General features: G+C 39.7%; 1 protein-coding gene and 1 pseudogene across 2 annotated transcripts in view; one reads left to right on the top strand and one right to left on the bottom strand.

Annotated features, from left to right (window-relative positions):
• LOC137993342 (sushi, von Willebrand factor type A, EGF and pentraxin domain-containing protein 1-like) overlaps positions 1–12,608 on the bottom strand; it is a 61,494-nt pseudogene extending 48,886 nt beyond the window's left edge.
• A 149-nt stretch (positions 12,609–12,757) lies between these two features.
• LOC137993320 (CUB and sushi domain-containing protein 1-like) overlaps positions 12,758–22,500 on the top strand; it is a 34,495-nt gene continuing 24,752 nt past the window's right edge. For both annotated transcript variants that reach the window (XM_068839086.1, XM_068839085.1), the window contains exons 1-3: positions 12,758–12,962; positions 14,585–14,767; positions 18,022–18,195. In XM_068839086.1, coding sequence (XP_068695187.1) covers positions 12,830–12,962; positions 14,585–14,767; positions 18,022–18,195 — 490 coding nt within the window. In that variant the 5' untranslated portion in view covers positions 12,758–12,829. The remainder of the gene's footprint in view (positions 12,963–14,584; positions 14,768–18,021; positions 18,196–22,500) is intronic.

Genomic DNA, 22,500 nt, shown 5'->3' with positions numbered 1-22,500 from the left:
GTGTTTAGGTAAAGCTGGTGGTTCTATACCTCGGCCATCCAACGGCGACCCATAACTATGCATTGTAGTGGAAGGACGTTCATTTACATAAGGTAACGCGCCCGTTTGGTTAGCAAGGTCTATAAAGGCGGAAATGACACAGAAAGTAAAGGAAAATAGTTTTCGCTGAAAAAAATAAATTTAGTCAAGCAACGTCCCTGAATACATTCTAGTGCTGATTACTATCTAATGGGATCAGAAAATTGCGTGAGTATTCCAGAATATCTCTCTTAGCTTTCCTTATTTATTTTTTTTTTTTCAGGTTTACCTTTCTTTATGATTATGACGCGTTCAATTTTAAGTTGGAATCTACTAGTAGGTATTATCATATCGAAAAGTATTAGGACAAATCAAAAAGTATTAGGACATAGCTATATTTATGTTCAAAGTTAAGCAGGGTATCTACCCGATCTATATTGCTAATCTGTTTAAGCAATATGATGGAGACTATAGTTTGAGAAATGCTGACTTTGTAATTCCACGTTTTAACACGGTGACAAAAGTATTTTGGGCCGTCCCTTTGGCGCAGACTCCCCAAGAGTGTAAAGGCTAAATGTAACTTGAATAATTTTAAGAATAACGTGACCTGTGGGTCGGCCTGTTTTATGCAGTTCTTAAATTATTATCTTAGTAGTTTAAGTCCTTTTAATAGCAGTAGCTAGTTTATAATTGGTTCATTTTTGGATAAGTTTGTAGATAGTCTTTTTAAAATTGTCAACAAATGTATATGCTTAATATTATTCTTCATTGAATATTTTGTTGTGTCACCAATTAGTATGCTATGTTAAAGTATTTTGACCCTTCAATAAAGTTATTATTATTATCATTATTATTATTATTATTATTATTATTATTATTATTATTATTATTATTACTATTATAAATTCAATATTTCGTAGTTACAATACTTAATGGTTTTCAATATAGTTGTTCTTAAAAAGAGTATTCGAAAAGTCACAATCATCATTATCATCAGTATTTTATCAACCTTGATGAACTCGCCGCATATTCAAAGCGTGTGTTGGGAAACATACCGCGTTACGTAACGCAACACAACGTGCCCTTTAATAATAACTTTATTATACACAGACTCTTAACTTAGCCGGTATTTGTATTTAAAGATGTTAGAAACATTGATCGCCTGTATTTCAATTTTAAAGAGATAAGGATGTATTTTGACAACTTAATTGCTTTCAGTTAATTGCTTTTGAACGTAACGTGCGCCATGTGTTTTTAGGAGATAAGAATATGACATGTACTTATCACATGCGAATAATAGATATCTTAGACCTTTAAATGCCAAAACAGGAAAGAGTTGTTGTTAGTTGGAATGTATGTACGGTGTGAGCGAACGTTGATTATTGTTGGGAATAAAGAAGGATATACAGTCCAAGTTTCGAGTGTTTAAATTTGAGTGTGGATATTCCCGAACAGCGTGTGTGGAAGTTCAGAATTACACAATATTTATTATATGGCTTGTGTTTGTAGCCGATATAACGCGCGCTCTGATTGGCTAATTGTGACTAAATTGTAGGGCATTATTCTCCCGTAATACCCACGGGCCGATTACGGGCTTGCAAAAACAAAGCCAAAGGTAATTAAAAAGCCATAGAGCAAACTACTTACTAACCGAGCTAGCGCGAGCCGTACTGGGGAATATTGGCCCTCGGTCGTTTTCGTACGGACCTCGCTGTGCTCGGTCCGTACTGCCACGATCTCGGGTCAATATTCCCCAGTACGGCCCTCGCGCTCGGTTAGTAAGAAGTTAATATATAAAAGCAGAAATACCAATGACGTCACCTATCATTGTTAATGTGCCAAGGAGAGCTTGCGTCTAAGAAGCACCAAGCAGATATCTTCTCTTTAATGTAGTTTCAGCAGATCTTAGTTCAGTTGACGGATGTAGGATTTTCAGGGCAAGTGTTAAATATTGAAAGAGCAGAGCGCATTTTTTTCGTTAGCTGCAAAAGATTAGTCCACAGAGTATGACAGAGACCAGAGTGTCTCCTATCGCTACTAATCTCTGATCATCTAGCTGTCCGTGACAATTTCTAACGTTATCCAGTACTGAACTAGTTCGTGGAACTTTGTGTAAAAGCACCCTGTCTTTGGATAGTCACTTTATTTTATGTCATGTCATCTTACCTTGGACTTGCTCCGATCGTTTTAACCAACTCTTTCGTGAAATTTTTCCCCAAATGAAATCCAGCCATTTTCACACTGCTTGAAGCATCAAGCACAAACACAAGTTCCAGTCCACCTTTGTCGTTTAAATTAATGAATCTTCCTCTTGTGTCCATGCCTGAGAAACTTTCTTCATTGCACCCTGTCTCGTTTTCCTTGTTACACGCGTATTCCAATAAGTTGTCGATCACATTCTTTCGGAGATTAAAAGCCGTTGTGTTGTCGTCTTGGAAGCGGTCCTCAAATTCATCTGTATAAATGACAAAACTAACATTGAAATATACAGTTGATGATGATGATTATGCATGACGACGACGACGACTACGAAGATGAAGTCGATGAAGACAATGATGATGATAACAAGGGAAGTGACGTGTATATTACACATGTCCCGTTGAAAAAATATAGATTACCACATACAAAGTGCGACGTACGGATTTTTATTCAAGAATTGCAATAATTTGGAAAACTCACCCTTTCGCTGCGCTCACTCGTTCGTTTTCCAACGTTTTGCAACTATTTGCAAGGTTTATCATACAAAATTCTCGCTATATATCATAAAATATAAGAATCTCAAAGGAAAATATGTCTTGGATGTCTCTATCTTTATTAACGTAAAATATTATTTCTCGCTAATTAACGATCTTTCGGTGGAAATTTTTTTTGTAATTTAATATTCTCTGCGTATTTACCTCTTCGTCGCATTCTCGAGCAAAACACAGGAACCTTTATCAATAGCGGAGATCCTTTCTCCATTCTTTAGCAATTGCCCTTTTAAATTTCAGAGAAATCGACCCATCCACGATTTTGTTTCAGCGACGTGACCAAAGGTCAAATGAATTTAGGCAGACTCGAGCTCAGGAAAGTGGGTGACCCGAAAACACTGACCCCCGGTCCGTGGACCCCCCTACGGATCGGGTCCACGGACTGCCTTACGGACCGGTCCACGGACTACCCCTACGGACCCCCTCTACGGACCACCCTAAAACAACATAGAAATGAAAACAAATAAAAACTAAAGATTTGACTTACCGGTTGTCTGGATAAACCACTCGTGTCACTCGTGTCGGCGAAATCTCAACCGCTACGCTCCGCAAATTTAACAGACTAAGGCTCAGGCTCGGGCGCAAAGTCTATTAATCACATATTGCCTCTTCCTTCGCTGTGGACCGGAATGCTTCTACAAAGACCAATAATAATTAAGTTCTATTTTCCCTCCGCCATTTTGTTCGGATCATTCTCCCGCGGGTTTATGAACTCGCCCCAGGCTTCACGATCTCTCTGTTCCGAACAAAATGGCGGATTAGACTATCGGTCTTTTTCGAAGCACTCCGGTCAACAGCGAAGGAAAAGGCAATACCTGAGCCTTAGTCTGATTTGCGGAGCGTAACGGCTGAGATTTCGCCGACACGAGTGGTCTATCCAGACAACCTGTATAAACAAATTTCCAGTTGTTATTTATCTTTCTTTCTTTATTTTTTTATTCTGTGTTGTTTTGGGGTGGTCCGTAGAGGGGGTCCGTAGGGGTAGTCCGTGGACCCGGTCCGTAGGGGGGTCCACGGGAAAGTTGAGGCCATACGCGACGCGACGTGCGATAAATATTTTGTTACAAAATTGCTCAGATTGAAAAGTGTCGTGTCAGAAGACAAGAACAGTACAAGGTAATTTTGAGAGTGGAAAACAAGTTAATGGCCGAAGGTATAGGCTCCCCACGTAGAATAACTAATGACGTTTACGCAACGAAAGGACGCTAACCTTTATTAAATTGACTTGAAAATCCTTTACAATTGCCGCGAAAACCATCCAGATGTCTTCGCAGACTCTAAAGCAGCTCTCTATGTATTATTTCCCGTGATTTCGACTAAAATTCCCACTGTTTTCGCTCAAGCGCGACAGAATGACGGCGATTCAACCGATTTCGAGCATATTCGTACACCAATTCGTCCGAAACCCGAAATTTAACAGCCCATTGATCGAGTGAAGCCCGCTCACTATGCTAATTGAGACTTCGTCGACGATGAATGAGGTAAAAATGACGTGAGTGGGATAGCCTCGTTGGCAACTTTGTCGCAATAGTGTGTTGCTTCAGTATATTTCTTTTTCTTCGATAGAAGAATCTGTTCAGTGGAAGAGTGGGAACATTAGAGGTAATGGACGGAAGCAATCGTTTCACGCAAAACAAGGACTGTTTAAATAGAACAAAATAGTACCTACCTTTGCATATTGCCTCCGTGCCATTCCATGTGCCGTTTATGGTGCATTTTCTAATCGCGGAGCCTTTCAGTACGAAGCCCTCGTTACACTCAAAGCTTACTTCATCTCCATAATTGTATCTTCTGCCGTACTTTCGCCCATTGATAGGGGTGCCGAGAACAGGACAGTCCGTGCCTAGTGGAATATTAAGTCCATCACAGTAGAATTAGCGTGTAATCTGAATTTTTAAAGAGAGAGAAAGAGAGAAGTAAAATTGGGCAAAAGAGCGGTACTCTCTCACATACGCTACATAGGTATGTACCGCCCGATAGGGTAAGTAAGTAAGTAAGTAAGTCTTCATCTAACGAGGGTAGCATGAAATAGCATATAAATACTAATAAACTAGTGGCCCTCATTACAAGTTAAGTAAATAAATAAATAAATAAAAAAAAACAAGACTTACAATAAAAGTATTAAAAATCTACAAAACTATGAAATAATTATAATCATGCGGCCCAATTATATTTATAACGAAAAATGATTTTAAAATAGCTGATCTTTAAAAATCCAATCCCAAAGAGAATTTTCAAAAGTCTTGAGAATCTCTGCTTTTCTCATTTGAAGAAGTAGCTTATTCCATTCCTGGCAAGAAGTTACAGTAAATGTTCTTCCACCTTCTGTATAAACTTATAACTGACCACGTGACCTTGCAAACGCTTGTATATGATATAACACTTCGCTAGTTTAGCCGTTCTCAAAGAAAGGATCCATTTAAGTTTGTTAAATAACTGAACAGAGGACGCATAACTATCAGCAGTGAGAATGATTCTTGCTGCTCTCTTTTGTAGCTTTAAAACACGATCTAGACAATGTTTATCACAGTTTAACATTATACGAAGTGTTTTTGAGGTGCTCAGTCCTTAAATAGGGTATCCTTTTTTTGGTATTGTGATCCTTAGAATTAGATATTCCTTAGACAGGGTCACTAAATTGCAGTATCCACCCAACGCGCAAAACCAAAAAGATATTATTAAACTAGCTAGGCTTAGTCTCGTATTCTATGCTTGATGCTAAACGTCCTTGTACAGAGGAATAGAAATAAAACGACCTATCAGTTATACAATTATAGGGTGCTATTTTTTGGGTTTTGAGAGGGTATCAAATCTTCCTTTTCTAGCCTTAAGGACGGTGCCTACTAATTCAAAGGTATGTTTGCCCCAGCAAGTGTTATTAAAATCCAACAAGAAAATTAGGGGTAACCATGCATTTTTCAGAGATAATTCATGAACAATATTTGTAAAAAGCTCTAAAATACAATGTATGGTGTTCACTCTCAAATTGAAACTTAATTGTCTCTAAAGAATGCATGGTTACCCCTAATTTTCATTTTGGATACCAAGAGTACTTACGAAGATCTACTTTCTCCGGATAGTTTTAAACCGCGCAAAAATATCCCTGCATTAGTAAGTATCAACGATAGGAAATCCGAGTATCTCGAGATGGGCAGAACGTATGCGCAATAACAATAGTAGGCACCGTCCTTAAATAGGGTCAGGGTTTGAGAACCTTGGCGGCACATAACTATCCTAAATTTTCGGGTGTACCCCCCCCCCCCCCTCCTTCCCCTTCCTTCCTTCCCCGGGCGCCACCTACAGCAACGCGTGGAGGAACATGAAGATTCCGTTATTGGAACTTAAACACACTAAAGATGAACAAAATCTATAACCCCAGTGAACCTTCGCAACATCTTTAAGGTGCTTAAAAATGCGAAGGAAGTTTTAAGTGCTGAATTTATGAAAGGCTTCGTGAGAAAAAACAGAATCAACACTCATGCAGGCTCCATACTCATGAACCTTTTTGTTTTATTTTTTCAATATTTTCATTTACTTAAGTTAATTCCTTTGCTTCAATGTATTTAAGTATTCTCGCACCAATAATGATGACAAGAAGACACTGAAATGTCATGTAACATTTTATCGTTAATCTTTCAGTAAAGCATGCTAACAATTTAAAAGAAAGCGTTTCAAAATTACTTACTTCCGTCCTGACACGTTGTCAGAGATCCGCTCCATTCCTTATTTTCCAAGCAGGTTCTTTCTCTTGAGCCATGCAGTTCAAAACCAGAATGACAATAAAATTGCACCCGGTCTCCAATTTTAAAATATCCATGATATCGGTCACCATTTTCTGGTCTCCCTGGATCTGGGCATTTTCTTTCTGTAATGTAAAATTATCCAAGAAAATTGAAAGTCGAAATGGGTCAGGATGCAGCTATTACAACTGCTCTTGTGATTGGTTCATAAAACAATAAGCAAGAAAAACTATTCAATGAAATCAATGGAGCCTAGTCGCCAACACAACAGAACTGCACCTATGACGGTCCAATGAAATTCGAGTTTATAAAAGGAGAGTGGTGTGAAAGAACGAAACAAGAGGTACCAATTTTAAGAGTCTCTCGCTTTACTATAAATACAAAAACTTTGGGGAGACGCGTGCCATTGTGACATTCTGGTATTGTTTGGGCAGACGGAAAGGATATGTTTGCATTAAACCTCGGCATCAGACTCCTACATATCGAGAGAGCAACGGTCGTGCGAGAGATCCGCGTACCACTTACAAAGGAAATTCTGATTTGCAAAGCTATTGAACGCAATTTATTGTCGAGAGTCTAAGTGGCAGAGATTTTCCAGCTTGGAGTCGTATTTTGTGTCGGTTTCTTTATAAAACAAGGGGATATCCACGATTGCTTGTGCTTGTAAAGAAAAGTTACTAAGAGATGAAGGACGATTTTAATAAGCGTCACGCTGACTGAAATTTGAAAAAAGTCTCTTATCTCCATGTTCATCTAACAATGCTTGTTTAGATTCAAGTTTAAGCGCAGGCAATAGAAGTTACCTTGCACACTTAACTCTATTCTTCTAGTAAATACAAACACTATGAAAGCCCTTTATAGCTTAAAAATAACTCAAACGCTAACTTTAACTCTGTTGTTGGAAATACTCTATTGGCGCACAGATTTTAAACGAGGCACTCAGTGAAAATTAAGGGTGCATTCCAGTGGTTGCAATCCTTGACGTATATAAGTGGAAAGAGAAAAATTCGAAATCAAGATTTAAAATTTGCAAAACGTCAGGGACGACCTGACGCAACATTTATTGTTGCCATACAAAATCAAATACAATAAAAAGTCTTTTTTCGAATCTTAATATCCAACGGATGAGAGTGGAAACTTGACAAATGACCAGTTTTCGCGCGTTCGTAAGCAATTGCTGTATACAAAAGACATGCTGCCACGGAAAGATTGAGTTATCACTTAGCCAAATGAAATACATACAAAGAACATACAATTACCTTCACAGAATGGAAACCGACCATTCCATCTACCAATATCAAGGCATGTAATGGTATCGGGCCAGTTGTCGTTGATCTCATAACCTGGGTTGCATTCAAACGCCAACGTTGCGCCAACTCTGTATTCAGAGTCTGTTGTGGTGACATTGCCATTTTGAATAGCAAGCTGTTTTGGTGCCTTACACCTCGTAACTGAGAAAAGTTGCACAAGAATTACTATAGGATCAAAGCCGGTAAACGCCGTTCAAACGATGGATAAGCTTTAGCGCTATCCGGCGGATCATAATCACTATCCAGTGGGAAAGTCATAGCGAAACCAATTGCACTATCCAATGAATAGTGATTCATCCCGTGGATAGCGTTATCCACCTTTTGAATACCTGGGGCCTTGTGGAAACGAGAAGGGTGAACTGTGGTGAGGGGAAGGAATCATTTTATGTCGCTTCATTCAAATCGAATGCGGAAAAGGGATTCGGTTGATTATCGAAGTCTATTTCGATGAGGTCCTTATAATAAGATTATTACCTTGAAAGTTAGTGAGTAACATTTTCATACACCTATTTCGTTGTTTACTGTGTTTCGTTTTTGTTTTTGTTGTTCATTCACATTCAAAAACCAACATTTGACTTTTACATTAATTATTAATTTCTGTTCACAGTGTCCTCAATTAGTGCTCCAGCGCTAGAACCACTGGACACTTAAATAAATTTCCTTTCCTATACATGACTACATGGCTCAACCACTTCTCAAGCTTTGAGCTACCAACAGCCCAGCTACCACCTACAGTGACCCACTTGCTCCCTTCCCTCGCCTACATCCTTCCCTCTCTAAAAAAAGGATAAAATTGTCGTGCAAGGGAAAAACCTATGGACGACCTTACCTGAACAGGTCGGGCCTTTGGACCATCGCCCGTTTCGGCGACATTTTCTTTCTCTGGGTCCATTAAGAGTGTACCCCTTTTCACAGCTATATTTCAAAGGGGGATCCTTGTAGCCAAAGCTCGATCCATTAAAAGTTGCGTTTGAAATGGCTATAGGTTTTCCGCACTGACGTCCTGAAAGAAAAGGAGCTCGGTGTACAAGCAAACTTTATTTGTCATTTTAATTCCAGTCCCTTTAGGGTTTACTAGAAAATAGCGTCACATCAAACGTTTTACTGGCCTTAGAAGATTTCACTTAATTGACACCATTTATCATAGGGTGGCGCAGGGGAGCAGGGGTGGCGCAGTGGTGAGAGCACTCGCCTCCCACCAATGTAGCGCAGGCTCGATTCCCGGACCCGAGGCCGTAAGTGGGTTGAGTTTGTGTTGATTGTCTACTCTGTGCTGGAAGGGTTTTTTCCGGCATCTTCGGTTTTCCTCCCTCAGCAAAACCAACATACAGCTGATTCCACCTGGCTGCAACCCGTGCTCTAATATCATAGAAGGACAGCATAGGGGCAGCAAGAGACGAAATAGTATTCTTTCGGTTCGACCTCGTTGAGCTGCGTCGTTCCTCTATTTGCGACGGTGATTAGCGTGACATTTATTATTATTATTATTATTATTATTATTATTATTACTATTATTATTATTATTATTATTCAGCATCATGATTTATCATTTCAAATTTGACAAAAAATGACAAAGTACGCTATGTGCCAAGCATTTTCGGTGAGATTTCAAATTCTTAATGCATTACTAAATCATGATGATCAAATTGTCAGAAATTGCTACCAGTGGAATAGGTATGATGAAGAGAGTATTAGGTGAGAGAACGAATCCCTCACTTTTGTCCCTATTCCGATGAAGAGTATTTGAAATCTATCATTAGTTCCGTGTCAAACTGCGCGATTATTTCAAAGACAATACCTTTTTGGTCAGTAGGGAGCTTGAGCAAGGACGACGAGTACGCTACAAAACAAAAGGTTCAATGAACAAAAACAATACTTTTGCACGCACCACACGAGCGCATCACATTTTGATGCATTTCTTTGCCGTTGTCGTTCTGACAACGACGTGAAATGAGCCGTGTTGAGGTTGTATGGAGGACACAAGCACCTGACGTTGAATTTTGAATTTTCTTAGGAAATATCCATGCACACTTTTCTCACTAATTTTATTCCTGGAACGTGGACACACACTTTCCATGCCGAGGGACTTGTGGTAATCGCAAAATTATTACAACATTTTTAGACAACGTTCTCGTAGCCGTCGTCGTCGTCGTCGTCCTTGCATAGGTGGTCATGGTAACAACAGACAAAAATAACCTTTGCAGGAAGGGCACGATCTAAAAATAGATTACGAATAGTTATCATGGGGCACAGGGATTCGATCTTTCACCTCATATTCTGCACGCTTCACACGTTTCTCCGCACATCATCTAAGAAATAATGGGCGTATGCTAAAGAAGCAAATTTATGTCTTAAGATTCCTCCCCTTAAAAAAAAAAAAACGTTTTTAGTAACGTTAACCTATACACTTGGGTTCTTCCTTGTTCATCCATCTTCCATTCTTGCAGGTTCGGTATTTTTCGCCGACCAACTTGAATCCTTTACGACAACTATATCTTGCGATTCGGCGATGTGAGTTTATGGCAATTTCAGTGTTTGGCGGTGGCTTTTTCAAGAGAGCTTGAAGAACGTTTTTGCAGTCTGTTGATAAATAATCAGGGTCAAAAAGAAAAGAATCAAAGGTTAGTAGAAATAGATTTGAGTATCACTTTGATTGAGAAAAAGATAGGAAAGGACTCGGTGTGAGACTGGCTCAATTAAAGTACAAAATGAAAACAACCCTCGTCACTTTCGTAAAAGGGAAATTCGCCAGAGGGAAATTTCGTTTCGTTTTAGATCCCTAGTGAACCCTGGACTTGTGGTATTTTGCTTACTAGATGTCCCGCGCTAGTGTAGCTAACTCCGCACGAGGATCCTCTCCCCTTTCGCGTTACCACTCGCGCGTCGTTATCATTAAATGAGACCCCTCAGACCACCAGTGACTTGTAAGTCATACACAAGTAAGTCGTTTCTAAAAGAGCAAAGGAATTCACATGCTTTACCGCCATCAACATCATAAGTGGCTATTTGTATACTGACGCGCCTGAACATACGACGGCTACGGCAACGATAACGCCAACAGGGAAGAATACCATTGGTTTAAAAATAATAATAATAATAATAATAATAATAACAATAATAATAATACCTCAGCATTTGCGGAACTCATTTCAATGCACTTCTTTGCCGTGCTGTGTAAAACGACAACGTTAAATCATTAAATTTCAGGTTTTGACGAAAACGTGCATATACATTTACTTTTAAACAGTTCAGTCCAGTTGTTTGATACTTTTCCCCGTATTGTGCAACGTAAACCAGATGGAATTATCGCGAGATACTGAGGATCGCTCTAAGATTTTGGAGTGAAGATTCCGTTGATATTGCCGTTGTCAGAGCGCGACGGGTCGAGGATACGCGAGGGAGGAGAACGCTTGAGGGCCTTGTCTTCCATATTAGGCGTGCGCAAAGTTAGTGGCGCCAATTGTTATAATTTTATGGGGAGACGGTAATCAGAAAAAAAGTCTTTAGGTATCAAACTCAAACTCACTTGCAGATTCGGTGCTTTGAATGGCAAGGGTCGACAAAGTAGTGAATACTGCGAAAATCTGAAAGAAAGAAAGAGTGTCAAACTTTAATCCTTCCTTTCATTGTTTAATAACTTGGTTTGATCGTGACCCGGGCATCGTGATCACCCACTTTCACTTTCTACGACAATTTTCACAGAAAGGAAGCGTATCGAAAGATAACCAGATCGAAATCTAAGCTATGAAGGATGAAAAATCGCTACATTGAATCTAGGCTTGCTCTAGGAGCTTCTAGGGTCGTTTGTTTTGTTTCCTTTTGAATCCTGTACGTTCGTGGGGTTGCAAAAAAATCCGTATCGCATTGGCATGTCAACTTAACGTCATCACACGATCAGACGAGTACAGATATCGAGTTTGATGTTACCCAAAACTGACCCGATCCACCGTGAAATATGGCACGCAACAATTAAAGGAAACTTTGCAGCAGCTTACCGTACACAGAAGCTTCATGTCTAAAACGATCCGATTGAGCTAATCGGGAACCAATGTAATTCGTTTCTTCCAGACTTCCGCAACAGCGTGTTCAGTCCGTTTTATTCTTTTGGCACGATCTGGCGAAAGGTAAAGTCTGAGAACATTCTCTCTTCTGCGCACACTCTGGCATTGGGCTGACAATTTCATCACCCCAATGGTTTCAGCGGAAACAAAGGTCAGACATCCTTTTCGTCCATCAGCAGACCGTCAAAGACCGCATGCAGGCTATGAAAGGAATTTCTTCCTGTTTGCTGACGAAAGTTATTTTTCCACATTGCCTTCTCTTTATCAAATTTATCCCACAACTGCACTCGAACCTTCCGCCTTTATTGGAGACGGGAACTAAACGATGCCTGTTTTTGGCACAATGTTGCTTTGTCGGTGAAACATTATCTTCCATGGCTAAAGGAAGGAAACCAGGCGCTAGGCGCTGGATAGTTTCCAAAACCAACGTCAACAAAAGCATCCGTGGTTCAAAATATATTTCATGATGCAAGGCGTTGGAGGTCTTGTTTCCTAGCAAATTCTTCAATTGCTAAACGTCGTCAAACCTCTTCTTCTTTAATTTTCAAAAGTTCCCAGCTTCAAGATGACGGAGCAAGTGTGTCGACATAACATTGCCAAATATTCACATTTTTCCTTCGATTCAACCCAAGCTACTGTTCTTGGACTATAAATGAATTTAAAGCCAACAATAACAAAAACTGTACTGTTAGCGGATCTAGTTTTTCGATTCTAATGTTCACTACTTGTACCTATTGTTAGTAATTATATAAGTGTTTCCGGCGATCAATGGCATTATTCATTCCTGTTGTTGCAGGCCTGGGTCTTTCACTCTACAGGTCAAATTTCTTTAGACGGCAGACGTCTCAAGCCAGATGTCAAAACAAAGTAATCAATCAAAGATTATCGCTGAAAGAGGGTCACCACCGAAGAGACATCTGACACGTTCTCTTTTGCTTTTCTTTCCTTGAATGAGGAAAGGAGATATAAAAAGTCGTTTCGTCTTTTCAGTTAAGCATAACGTTGATACAATGTTTCTCTTTTACGCCTTAATCTTGACTGTTTTGCTGTTGCAGAGCGTGGAAGCAGAAAATGGATCTTTGTGTAAGTGCAATTTATATCAGTTCGTGAGACCGACGATAAATAAGTGAGTTTTTTATTGAAAGAACACGAAGCCTTCCAACTGAAGGAGCTGAATGCAGACGATCAACGTTAGGATTTTGATCATTTCGCTCAGGCAAAAACGTTATTTCCGTCACCAAAATGTTAATTATCGGTCAATGACTTTGCGATGTGGTATGGGGGTTGAGGTTTATGCCATCAGTATACCCGGGCTGGGGGGAACTCACTCCTCCCTTACATAGTAGGATATTTCGCCCGTGGTACGTCCACTTGATTTTTACACTTCCACTACTAGGGTCCCCAGGTCATTTCACTGAAAGAAGACAAAATGTCACGCAACACCCAGAACCAGGAAACAGTTAAACTGAAGACTCGATATCATGATAAAACGTTTGTCTATGGCTGAAAAGTACGTTCAAAAATCAACATTTCTGACTCTGGACATCATTTTAACAACTACGTTTGACGGCTCATCCTAATTCAGCCCTGTTGAGATATTTCAATGAACAAGTAAATTTGATTTTAATAATATTATCACTTCTAAAGCTTCAATGCAGAGTTGAGACAACTCAACGTTCTGTGTGTTTAGTTCAGATCAATCTGGCGTAAAACGTCCGTAAATGAAAGCTTAGTAGAATGCCCCTAAAACAGAATGAGCGAATGAATGATATACCATCACACTAGCGAATGCTTGCGTCAGCACCCTTGGTACTTCTTAGCCAGTGATCCACGTTTGTGTCTTGTGTTTGTGGTCGGATGCAAGCGTTTGGGAAACACCAAGTATACCGCAATAAAAGCACACACTTTACCAAATTACGATCCACTTGTTATGTTGTCTTGCGACTCTAATCAAACGCTGTGTTATATAAAATTAGTTCCTTTCACAGACGTATGAAGCCCGGGGGGGGGGGGGGGGGGGAGGGGAATCCCATATGAAACAGACGGGGATGCTCGTCGTCTCGCTTAGGGGTGTAAATTTTGGATTTTGGTCTCGCTTAGGGTGTTCCGGGCAAGCGCCAATATTTTATGCCACCAAGGTCTCGTTTAGGGTTTAGCGAGGTAACACAGAATTACGCGAAGAGAAACAGAAGTCAAATTTCCTTTTAAATTTTCTTCTTAGATAAAAGCATTCGATGATTATGCCTTTTTATCATTAAAACTCATTGCGTGTCGTATTTTTGTGTTTTTAAACGGTCTCTTTTAGGGGTCAAAATTTGCTTAAGCCACGCCTAGATTGATCTCCTTTAGGGGTTAAATTCAAAATTTCCGACGAGCATCCCTGTCTGTTTCATATGGGAGTCCCCCCCCCCCCCGGGGTATGAGGTACCTTCTACAACACTCCTGATTTTTTTTCGAGGATTGTGCGGCCTAGGTGGAGCCCAATGTAATACCTACGAACATCCACCAGCGTATATTTGACTGGCTTCTTTGTCGTGCTCTCGAGATACGACGTCTCTTTTACTCAATGCAGATGTATTTGTATTTCTCATGCTGGGCAGTGATCTGTTTCCAGACCCCTGAGCCGGAGTACTGTTAACCAAAATCAGTCAGGTTATGTCCATCTTTCTCATCTCTATTTCCACATGTGTCTTAATTTCCTGCAGTGAGTACATGCCTTCCCCCAAAAGTGCCTGCAAATGCCAGGGTTGTTGGAAAACTTGGAAATCTCACGATTGGATCCACAGTCAAGATATTGTGTAATGAAGGCTTCTTACGGCGAGGAAGACCCAAGCGAATCACGTGTCTAACAAATGGCCAATGGTCTAACTTCACCTTGTCTTGTGTCGGTAAGTAGCAGAAGAAGCAGAGCTGGCGCACTGTTGAGAGGGCTCGGTCTTCAACCAATGTGGTCCGGGATCGTTATCCGGAATCGACGCATATGTGGGCTGAGTTTATTTGTTCTCTATACTGCTTCGAGAGGTTTTTTCCAGGGTACTCCGGTTCTCCCCAGTTCCCAAAAACCAACGTTTGACTTGATTTGATTTGTTGTGATTTCACTTGATTTGTAGTCTCCCCAATTAGTAAGAGCACTCGTGCTCGGCTATATAACCTTAAGAGACGTAAATAAAGTTATTATTATAAAGTTATTATCATTATCATTATTATTATTATTATTATTATTTGTATTTTTATCTTGTTATTACGAATCGCTGGAATAGTTGAACTTGAGCTGCTTACTTCCCTGAAAACAATATTGTTTCAGCTAACAGAAATCGAATGGTGTTTTGAAATGTTTTACTATTACTATTATTATTATTATTATTATTATTATTATTATTATTATTATTGTTATTATTATTATTATTAGACAAGAAATGTAAGTGATAGAAACCGACGTTTCGGTGCATCTTGCGCCATTATTAATGACTGTACATTTCATTGCTGGTTTAAGATCTTGAATACACAGCATTTCATGAACAAGGCAGTCAAGGAAAACTCCCAGAATTTTACCATCGCTACGTAGATGAAACTCTACTCAGAATGCCACATCTGGCAGCAGCTACAGTATTTTTGGACACCTTGAACCACGCTCATAGCGCCGTGAGTTTCACTATGGAGGTATAGGAAAATGGGATGCTCCCTTTCCTTGGGGTGCACCTTATAAATCGCGCGCCATGTGTTGAAACAAAGGTTTACGTTAAGCCGACAAACACAGGGCTTCTCCTGCACTATCATAGCCATGTGGACAGCCGCTGCAAGCATGGTTTGCGCCTTACCATGCTTGACCACGTGCATCGGCTATCGTCATCTTGGGCGCATTTCTCAGAAGAGAGTGAACGCTTGAGAGGAGTCTTCCGTAAGCTGAGGTATCCGAATCACCTTATTGATTCCGTCATCAACAGGTTTATCACCTCGAGAGTGGCAGCGGACCAGCCTAAACAGCATACCTATGACGCCATCCGGATAGTTATCCCCTATAAAGATCAGGATGCTGCAGTGTCTGTCAAACGACAACTTAGAGAAATTAGCAGCAAGGTGCAAAAGACCGTCCAACCTGTGTTTACTAGCCGGGAGCTTAAACAAGATCTAAACCTGCGTGAGCCCAAGCCTAACATTGTAACCCACCAATTCGTTGCTTATTTATTGAAGTGTGACCTGTGTGATGCAGGTTATGTCGGGTACACAAAGGCCCACCTTCACACGCGCGTTGAGGGACACCATCAAAAGGCGTCATCTATACACAAGTATTGGGGAGCTTAAGATCTACGACGACGACGTCGACGAAAACGCCAGAAAACAATGATATCATTGGTTACAAGAGCATAAATAATCGTGCTGCACGTGCGGCACGGATTTTAGCTCGGTTCTCTGCTTGACGACGACGTGAAATCACTAAATTTTAGGTTTTGACGACAACGTGAGCATACAAGAGAGAATCTTTCATTCTCTATTTTCAGTCTGAAACCGCTCGTACCAATTTATTTTTAGGATACTTCGCCCACATTGTACGAAGTGAACGAGATGGAATAATCGCGAAAGACTTTTACTAGAGCTAAGCTCTATTTTGAGCTGACGTTTTCGTCGACGTCGACGTCGCCGTCGTAGATCTTAAGCTCCCTATTATTCCAAAGAACATAACACTGCTGTTCCGAATAATTTCTTAGCACGCTTCAATGTCATCAAGAAATGCACGAATAAATTTGACTGCCTTGTTAACGAAATGCTGTGTATTCAGGATCTTGACCAGCATTGAATGTGCGGTCTGATTCTCTTCGTGCTAAAATATTCATGTAATTAGCTAGGCACTCTTATTATGAAAATTCGCTTCAACTTAGCCTCTTCACAATTAATTTTGTAACCTAGATAATGGCGCGAGATGCACCGAAATGTCGGTTTCTATCACTTGTATTTCTTGTCTCGTGTATTTCCAAATCGTTTCTTATAATAATTACTATTATTTAAGGAATGGCCGCGTAAAAAGTCTAGAAAATGGTCGTCTTTCTGTTCATAACTATTCTTTGATTGCATTCACTAAAGTAAAGTAAAGTAGACCTTATTTAACGTCGATAACTCGTAACAGTAATTAAACTGACAAACCTGAGGTCGACGGTGCGCTCATTTTACTCCCCCCTCTCCATCAGTGCTCCGTTTTACGTGTATTTAAAGCTACTAGCTACACGGAAAGGAAAGGAGTAGAAACAAGGATGCGAGATCCGAGAATCGAACTCAGGACCTCTTGTACCAAGGCCGCGCACTAACCGACTGTGCCATCCTTGCTCCTCTGACTCACGTGGTAAGACGGCCATGTTGGTGCCAAAACCGTTAGCAAAATGTAGGTTTAAGTTTTGCATAATAAAAGAGTCAAATTCCCAAAAGACTTTTTCGCTATTCAGTTCTTTCCACCAACATGGCTGCCGTCACATCAGGTGCAGTCAAAGAATTTCATGTTTCACTGGAAAGAACGTGGCCCACAGAAGTCAAAATTGGTATGGATGCGATTGAGTCATAAAATAAGCTTAACTTCCGTGGTATAAACTGCAATCTTTTATAGTTTGACTGCCGCCGCAGTGGCTGGTGAGTAAACCAATTCTTCGGTCGTCCATCACTTAGCTACTTGTGTATTTGCATAATTGACTGATGAGATGTTCTTAATCGTGAAAATAAACGTCTTATCTCCACTGATGCCAAACGTATTTTGGGATTTGCTCAAAGGAAGAAATTCCTTTCATAGTCTGTATGCGGTCTTTGACGATCTGCTAATGGACAAAAACATTTTTATTTCCGAAGACCGAGATGGGGAGAGGAGTTGTGTTTGATCCTCGTCTCCGAGGAAAAAAAAATGCAAAGTATTATGTCATGTAGGGACCGGAATCCCTCCCACCAACTCGATAATAAGACAAACAACTGCTAGTTTTTCTTGATTAAAAGAGAAAAACAAAATGGAGATAAAATCCATAAAATTTGCTTAAAGGCCCGCCTTCAACCGACAGGCACTGCGTGCCAGGCTAAAAAGAGATTAACTTAAAGAAATGAAAGAAGTTGAGATTGTTGCATTATAAATAACGACAATGTTTTGCGCTTTCCTTCACATTTTTGACAGGTAAGAGATGTGGAGACCCAGGATCACCGGTCAACGGAGAGCGCATTGGTTGGTTATTTCAGTACCGCAGCAATGTCCATTTCAAATGCTTTAAGGGGTACGTCCTTGAAGGCCCTAAAACAAGAACTTGTCTCTCCAACCAGACCTGGAGTGAAAGGCAACCGATATGCAAACGTAAGTTATTGGTTTTTGTTTTATAGTGAATAGGCCACTTTACAGTTGTTTGCTCAGCGACCTTAACTTGTGAATGGCTGCGAGGCTGCAGGTGACCTTGCATTGATACAGCTCCCACTGCTCTTATCATGTAAATTGTGTTGTTGTATTTCTAATTAGTCCGTATTAACATTACAAAAGCACGGAGGTTTGTATCAAAACAGGGTCACCGGCAGCCTCGCTTCCATTCGTTACCTCGCTTCCAGGTAACTTAGCTACAACTGTAAAATTGTCTATTCATCGTGGAGACCTGAGGAGGACATGTGGTTGACAAGTCGGACAGTCGTATTTCAAGTCAGGACGAAAACGCTTTCGATAGTTAGTGACCAAAAAATAAAGATTCAAAGTTCGCATGATTTGACAAGCAGACAATTGAGGAAAAGGAAAGGTTACGTTTATACAAACGTTGGCCGTGTAGCACTTAAAACAGAGTTAACTGAATAGAGTGTAATGTGAAGTGCTATATCTCTATCCCATTTGAACCATGTGAGCGTTAGCCCTACTGATAGAAATGGGCCCATTTCCATCAGTAGGGCTAACGCTCACATGGTTCATATGGGATAGAAATATAGCACTTCACATTACACTCTATTCAGTTAATTGAGAGAAAGGTTGCGTTTTTGCAAACGTTAGCCGTGTAGCGCTTAAATTTCAACAAAGATGTCTAGTTGATGGGAAAAAAGAGGGCACTTAAAATTATATTGTTATATATATATATTTTTATAATTTAATCTTTGCTGTGAATCCAGTATCCACCCGATCAGAGATAGTAGGTTGAGGGTATAAGGTAAAGAAAGCAAAAACTCGCTATTCCACTGGAGAGGGATGAGTCTATTATAAAAATCAGATCTCTCGATTTATTATGGCAGCGCGTGCTCAGAAGTTTCTTGTCCGGTTATTCTTCGTGGTGTTACTCGCACGCTCTTATTTGTTTTCAGACACAAACTTCTTGGACTTAAATGACTCGTGAATACTTGGAAAATTTTCTAGGGGTTTTTAACGTCGGAAAGTCGAGTCTACAGACCCTTTTCATAATGGCGCCCGACAAATTATTCTTTTATTTTTATGATAATTAGCCTTAAATACTACCTCTTTAGCATGTGCAAAGTTCAATTTAATTACTGGGTTGCCAAACCCAGTCGGAATCTGCGTTGCATTTCCTTGTTTTGTTATTTTTTTTCCGTGTCGGTAAAAGTCTTGCCTGTCACTCCCCTGCTTAAATAATAATAATAATAATAATAACTTTATTACTTTCCAAATTCTGGCTTTTCAAAGTAATTTCAATATTCAATAAAATATCTAAAACTATAGAACAATGAGAAATGACTAAATATTTGAAATTCTCAAAGTAATTACAATATTCAATAAAATATTTAAAACTATAAAACAGTAAGAAATGATTAGAATCATATTTATATAACAAATTTGACAAGAAATTTGATATATGTTAAAATCATTGGAAGCTTCTAACATTCTCTTTGTAAATGACGCATTAGTTCCTTTTTGAATAATGCAATGTTTGTCATCTCAGTGAGACTTCCAGGTAGGTTATTCCACAGAGAAACCGCTCGATAATAGAAGGTTCTTTGGCCTGCGGCCGTTCTGTATCCTGGGATGTCCATCTTATTCTTATTCCGTGTGTCTTTATTGTGGATTTCAGACCTCTTTTTGAACTTTTTGGCAAGGTAGTCAGGGGCCAAACCCCTTAAACACTTAAAAACCAGTATGCAATCCCTGTAGATAAGCATAGATTCCACAGACAACCATTTCAGTTCTTTGAGAACAGGGGTAATGTGGTCAAATTTCCGTGAACGGGTTATAATCCTAGCTGCGAAATTTTGGACATTCTGTACTTTGTTGATATTCTTCTTTGTAGTACTAGACCAGACAGATGAACAATAATTGAGTTTGCTGAAGACTAGTGCATTGATAACGTTTAATAAGGTGTTTCTGTCCAAAAGATGTTTTATCCTATTAATTTGACTTAAACTTGACAAGCAATAAGATGTAACACTTGTTACATGTTCATCAAAACTCAATGTAGCGTCCATATACACCCCAAGGTCCCCAAGGTCCCTCGCTGAAACAACCGGACGCAAGTGCTTAGTGGTGTCTTTGTGCATATGGTCTTTTGTGCGTATTTTGTTAGGTTTGAGGGGGCTGGGGTAATGCGTAGATTTCTCTGGTGCACACGGGAGGACATTTAATTAACCTGCAATGGCATCGAAAGTCACTGTAACGCGCATGGCATTTTAGTGCACCTTTAAACAAAATATACCCTTATGGAGCTCAAGAATGGAACGTCAATTGGATGAGCAAGACAGGCGCTGAAAAATTAATACCTGGAATCTTTAAAGCGAGGAGTCTTCGACAACAATTTCATTTTTCGCCGTTGGATATCAAGTGAGCTTTGTTTCTAATATTTTACTAACTTGGTATTATATACAACACTGACATCAAATGGCAATTCTTTTGTGGATTTAACAAACATTGAAGGAATCGAACGCCCTGAATATATCACAGTGTTTACTGAAGTCGCACCTAAGTTGTCTACTCCACAAAGGTAAAAAAAAAATGGAAATATGACAGTGAAAAATTATTTGGATGAAAGATTGTTGTCTCTTTTGTGCTTTATTATTTACGGTCAAGGTTCTTTCGAAAAGGGTTTGATGTGAACTGTCCGAAATTTATTTAATTGCATATGTTTTGTGACACCGATTGTGCGTCTCGTTTGCACGCACGCAATTGAAATAGGAAGGGTTTTTTGCCTCTAATAGCAAATATGTTCTTTGTTTCAATAAATGTTTCGCTGGAAAAGATTTTTGTGAAATTTCCACGTTTTGTGAAATTTTGTCATTTTGTGTAATTTTCGAGCTTAACAAATTTGCATACGTGTGTTGAAATATAATAAGGGGGGATTCTTGATAGTGCACTGTAAGCAGCGCATAAGTCACGAAAATAAACAGGCCTGTTGGAAGCGTGCTTAAGTTTCAACAAAATGAGCCCCGGCAAGAATTTGTGACGCTGATGAATAAGAAAGTAGCCGCTATTCCCAAAACGATGGAATTACCTGGTTATAAATAACCTCGTCTTGGAGAGTAAATTTTTGACTTCGCAGAAACAATGGTCAACCTTAAGAGTTGGGCGATTGGGATCTTTGTGTTAAATTCGCACATTTCTTGTCAATCTTTATAACACTTGAAAGAAAAAGAAAACTAACAAAGACAAAACCCGGTATCTTGCCATCATTTGACACAGATGCTTCACTGTTACGCGAGTATATACGCCGCGGTAACTTGATCACGGCGCCTGCTGAATTCGATGTCAATTTCGATTTTGCGATTTATTTGTGCAGCCAAAAGTAAAATAGCAAAAATCTCCCAAAATGTTTGTCGCTTAACTTCAGTTAACATTTGTATTACAAAGCTGTCAGATGCTCAAAGTGCACGCTTTAAACTTGTGGTGAAAAGAAGTTGTGAGGGAACTTGAAAAGGATCAACATATAAGCCCAGAAGCCAATGTTTCTCGATTCCCTTTTATTTTCTTCAATCCTTCTGGTTTCAGTACTTTGCTAGTAACCACACGTCTTCTCAGAGGGAAAATTAACCTAGGACTTCTACCACGGCACTACAATGATATACAATACCAAAATAATATCGTGCACTGTTAGAGCTACATATTACGCAAAGACAACTTGAATCTCCTGGAAGACAACACGCACCTCAATTGACAATATGGAATAAATTGCTGTGTTACTTCACTACCACACGTAAGCAATGCGTGTCTATTTTTTCTAAAGATGACAGAAATTTCTTCTTTCTGAAAAATGATTAATTAATAGGCCAGTAGCCAGGTTTTTAACCTCAGAAAAGGATCTGTTTCGTCGTATGAACGTGTGAGCCAAAGGGACTCTGCTGGTATGACTTCTGGGTGACCCCTTAAATGGTCTTAATGACCCCCGACTTGAAAATATTGCCTGGAACGCTGCACGTACCACAGGCAACCCAGTGTACGCTCACGGACTGTCTAGTTTTTACTTTAAAGTGTGCTTAGTAAGGCTAATTAACATACATACAAAACAACAATTAAGTCCTCCGCCTTTATGAAAAGGGTCTATAACCTGCTGATGACAAGTTTGAGCGCTCTACCGTAGAGCTAACAGGAGACTCCACCTGATTTCCAAGCTATTGATGTACGATAAGTTGGAAAGGAGTGAAAAAGGCCAAAGAAGATGGGGAGGGAAAAAGAAATATTTTTCGATCGTTC

This window comes from Montipora foliosa, chromosome 2 (genome assembly GCF_036669935.1).
Source record: "Montipora foliosa isolate CH-2021 chromosome 2, ASM3666993v2, whole genome shotgun sequence".
Taxonomy (NCBI): domain Eukaryota; kingdom Metazoa; phylum Cnidaria; class Anthozoa; order Scleractinia; family Acroporidae; genus Montipora; species Montipora foliosa.
The sequence above is the reverse complement of the archived record's forward strand: the minus strand, read 5'-3'. Positions and strand labels throughout refer to the sequence as shown.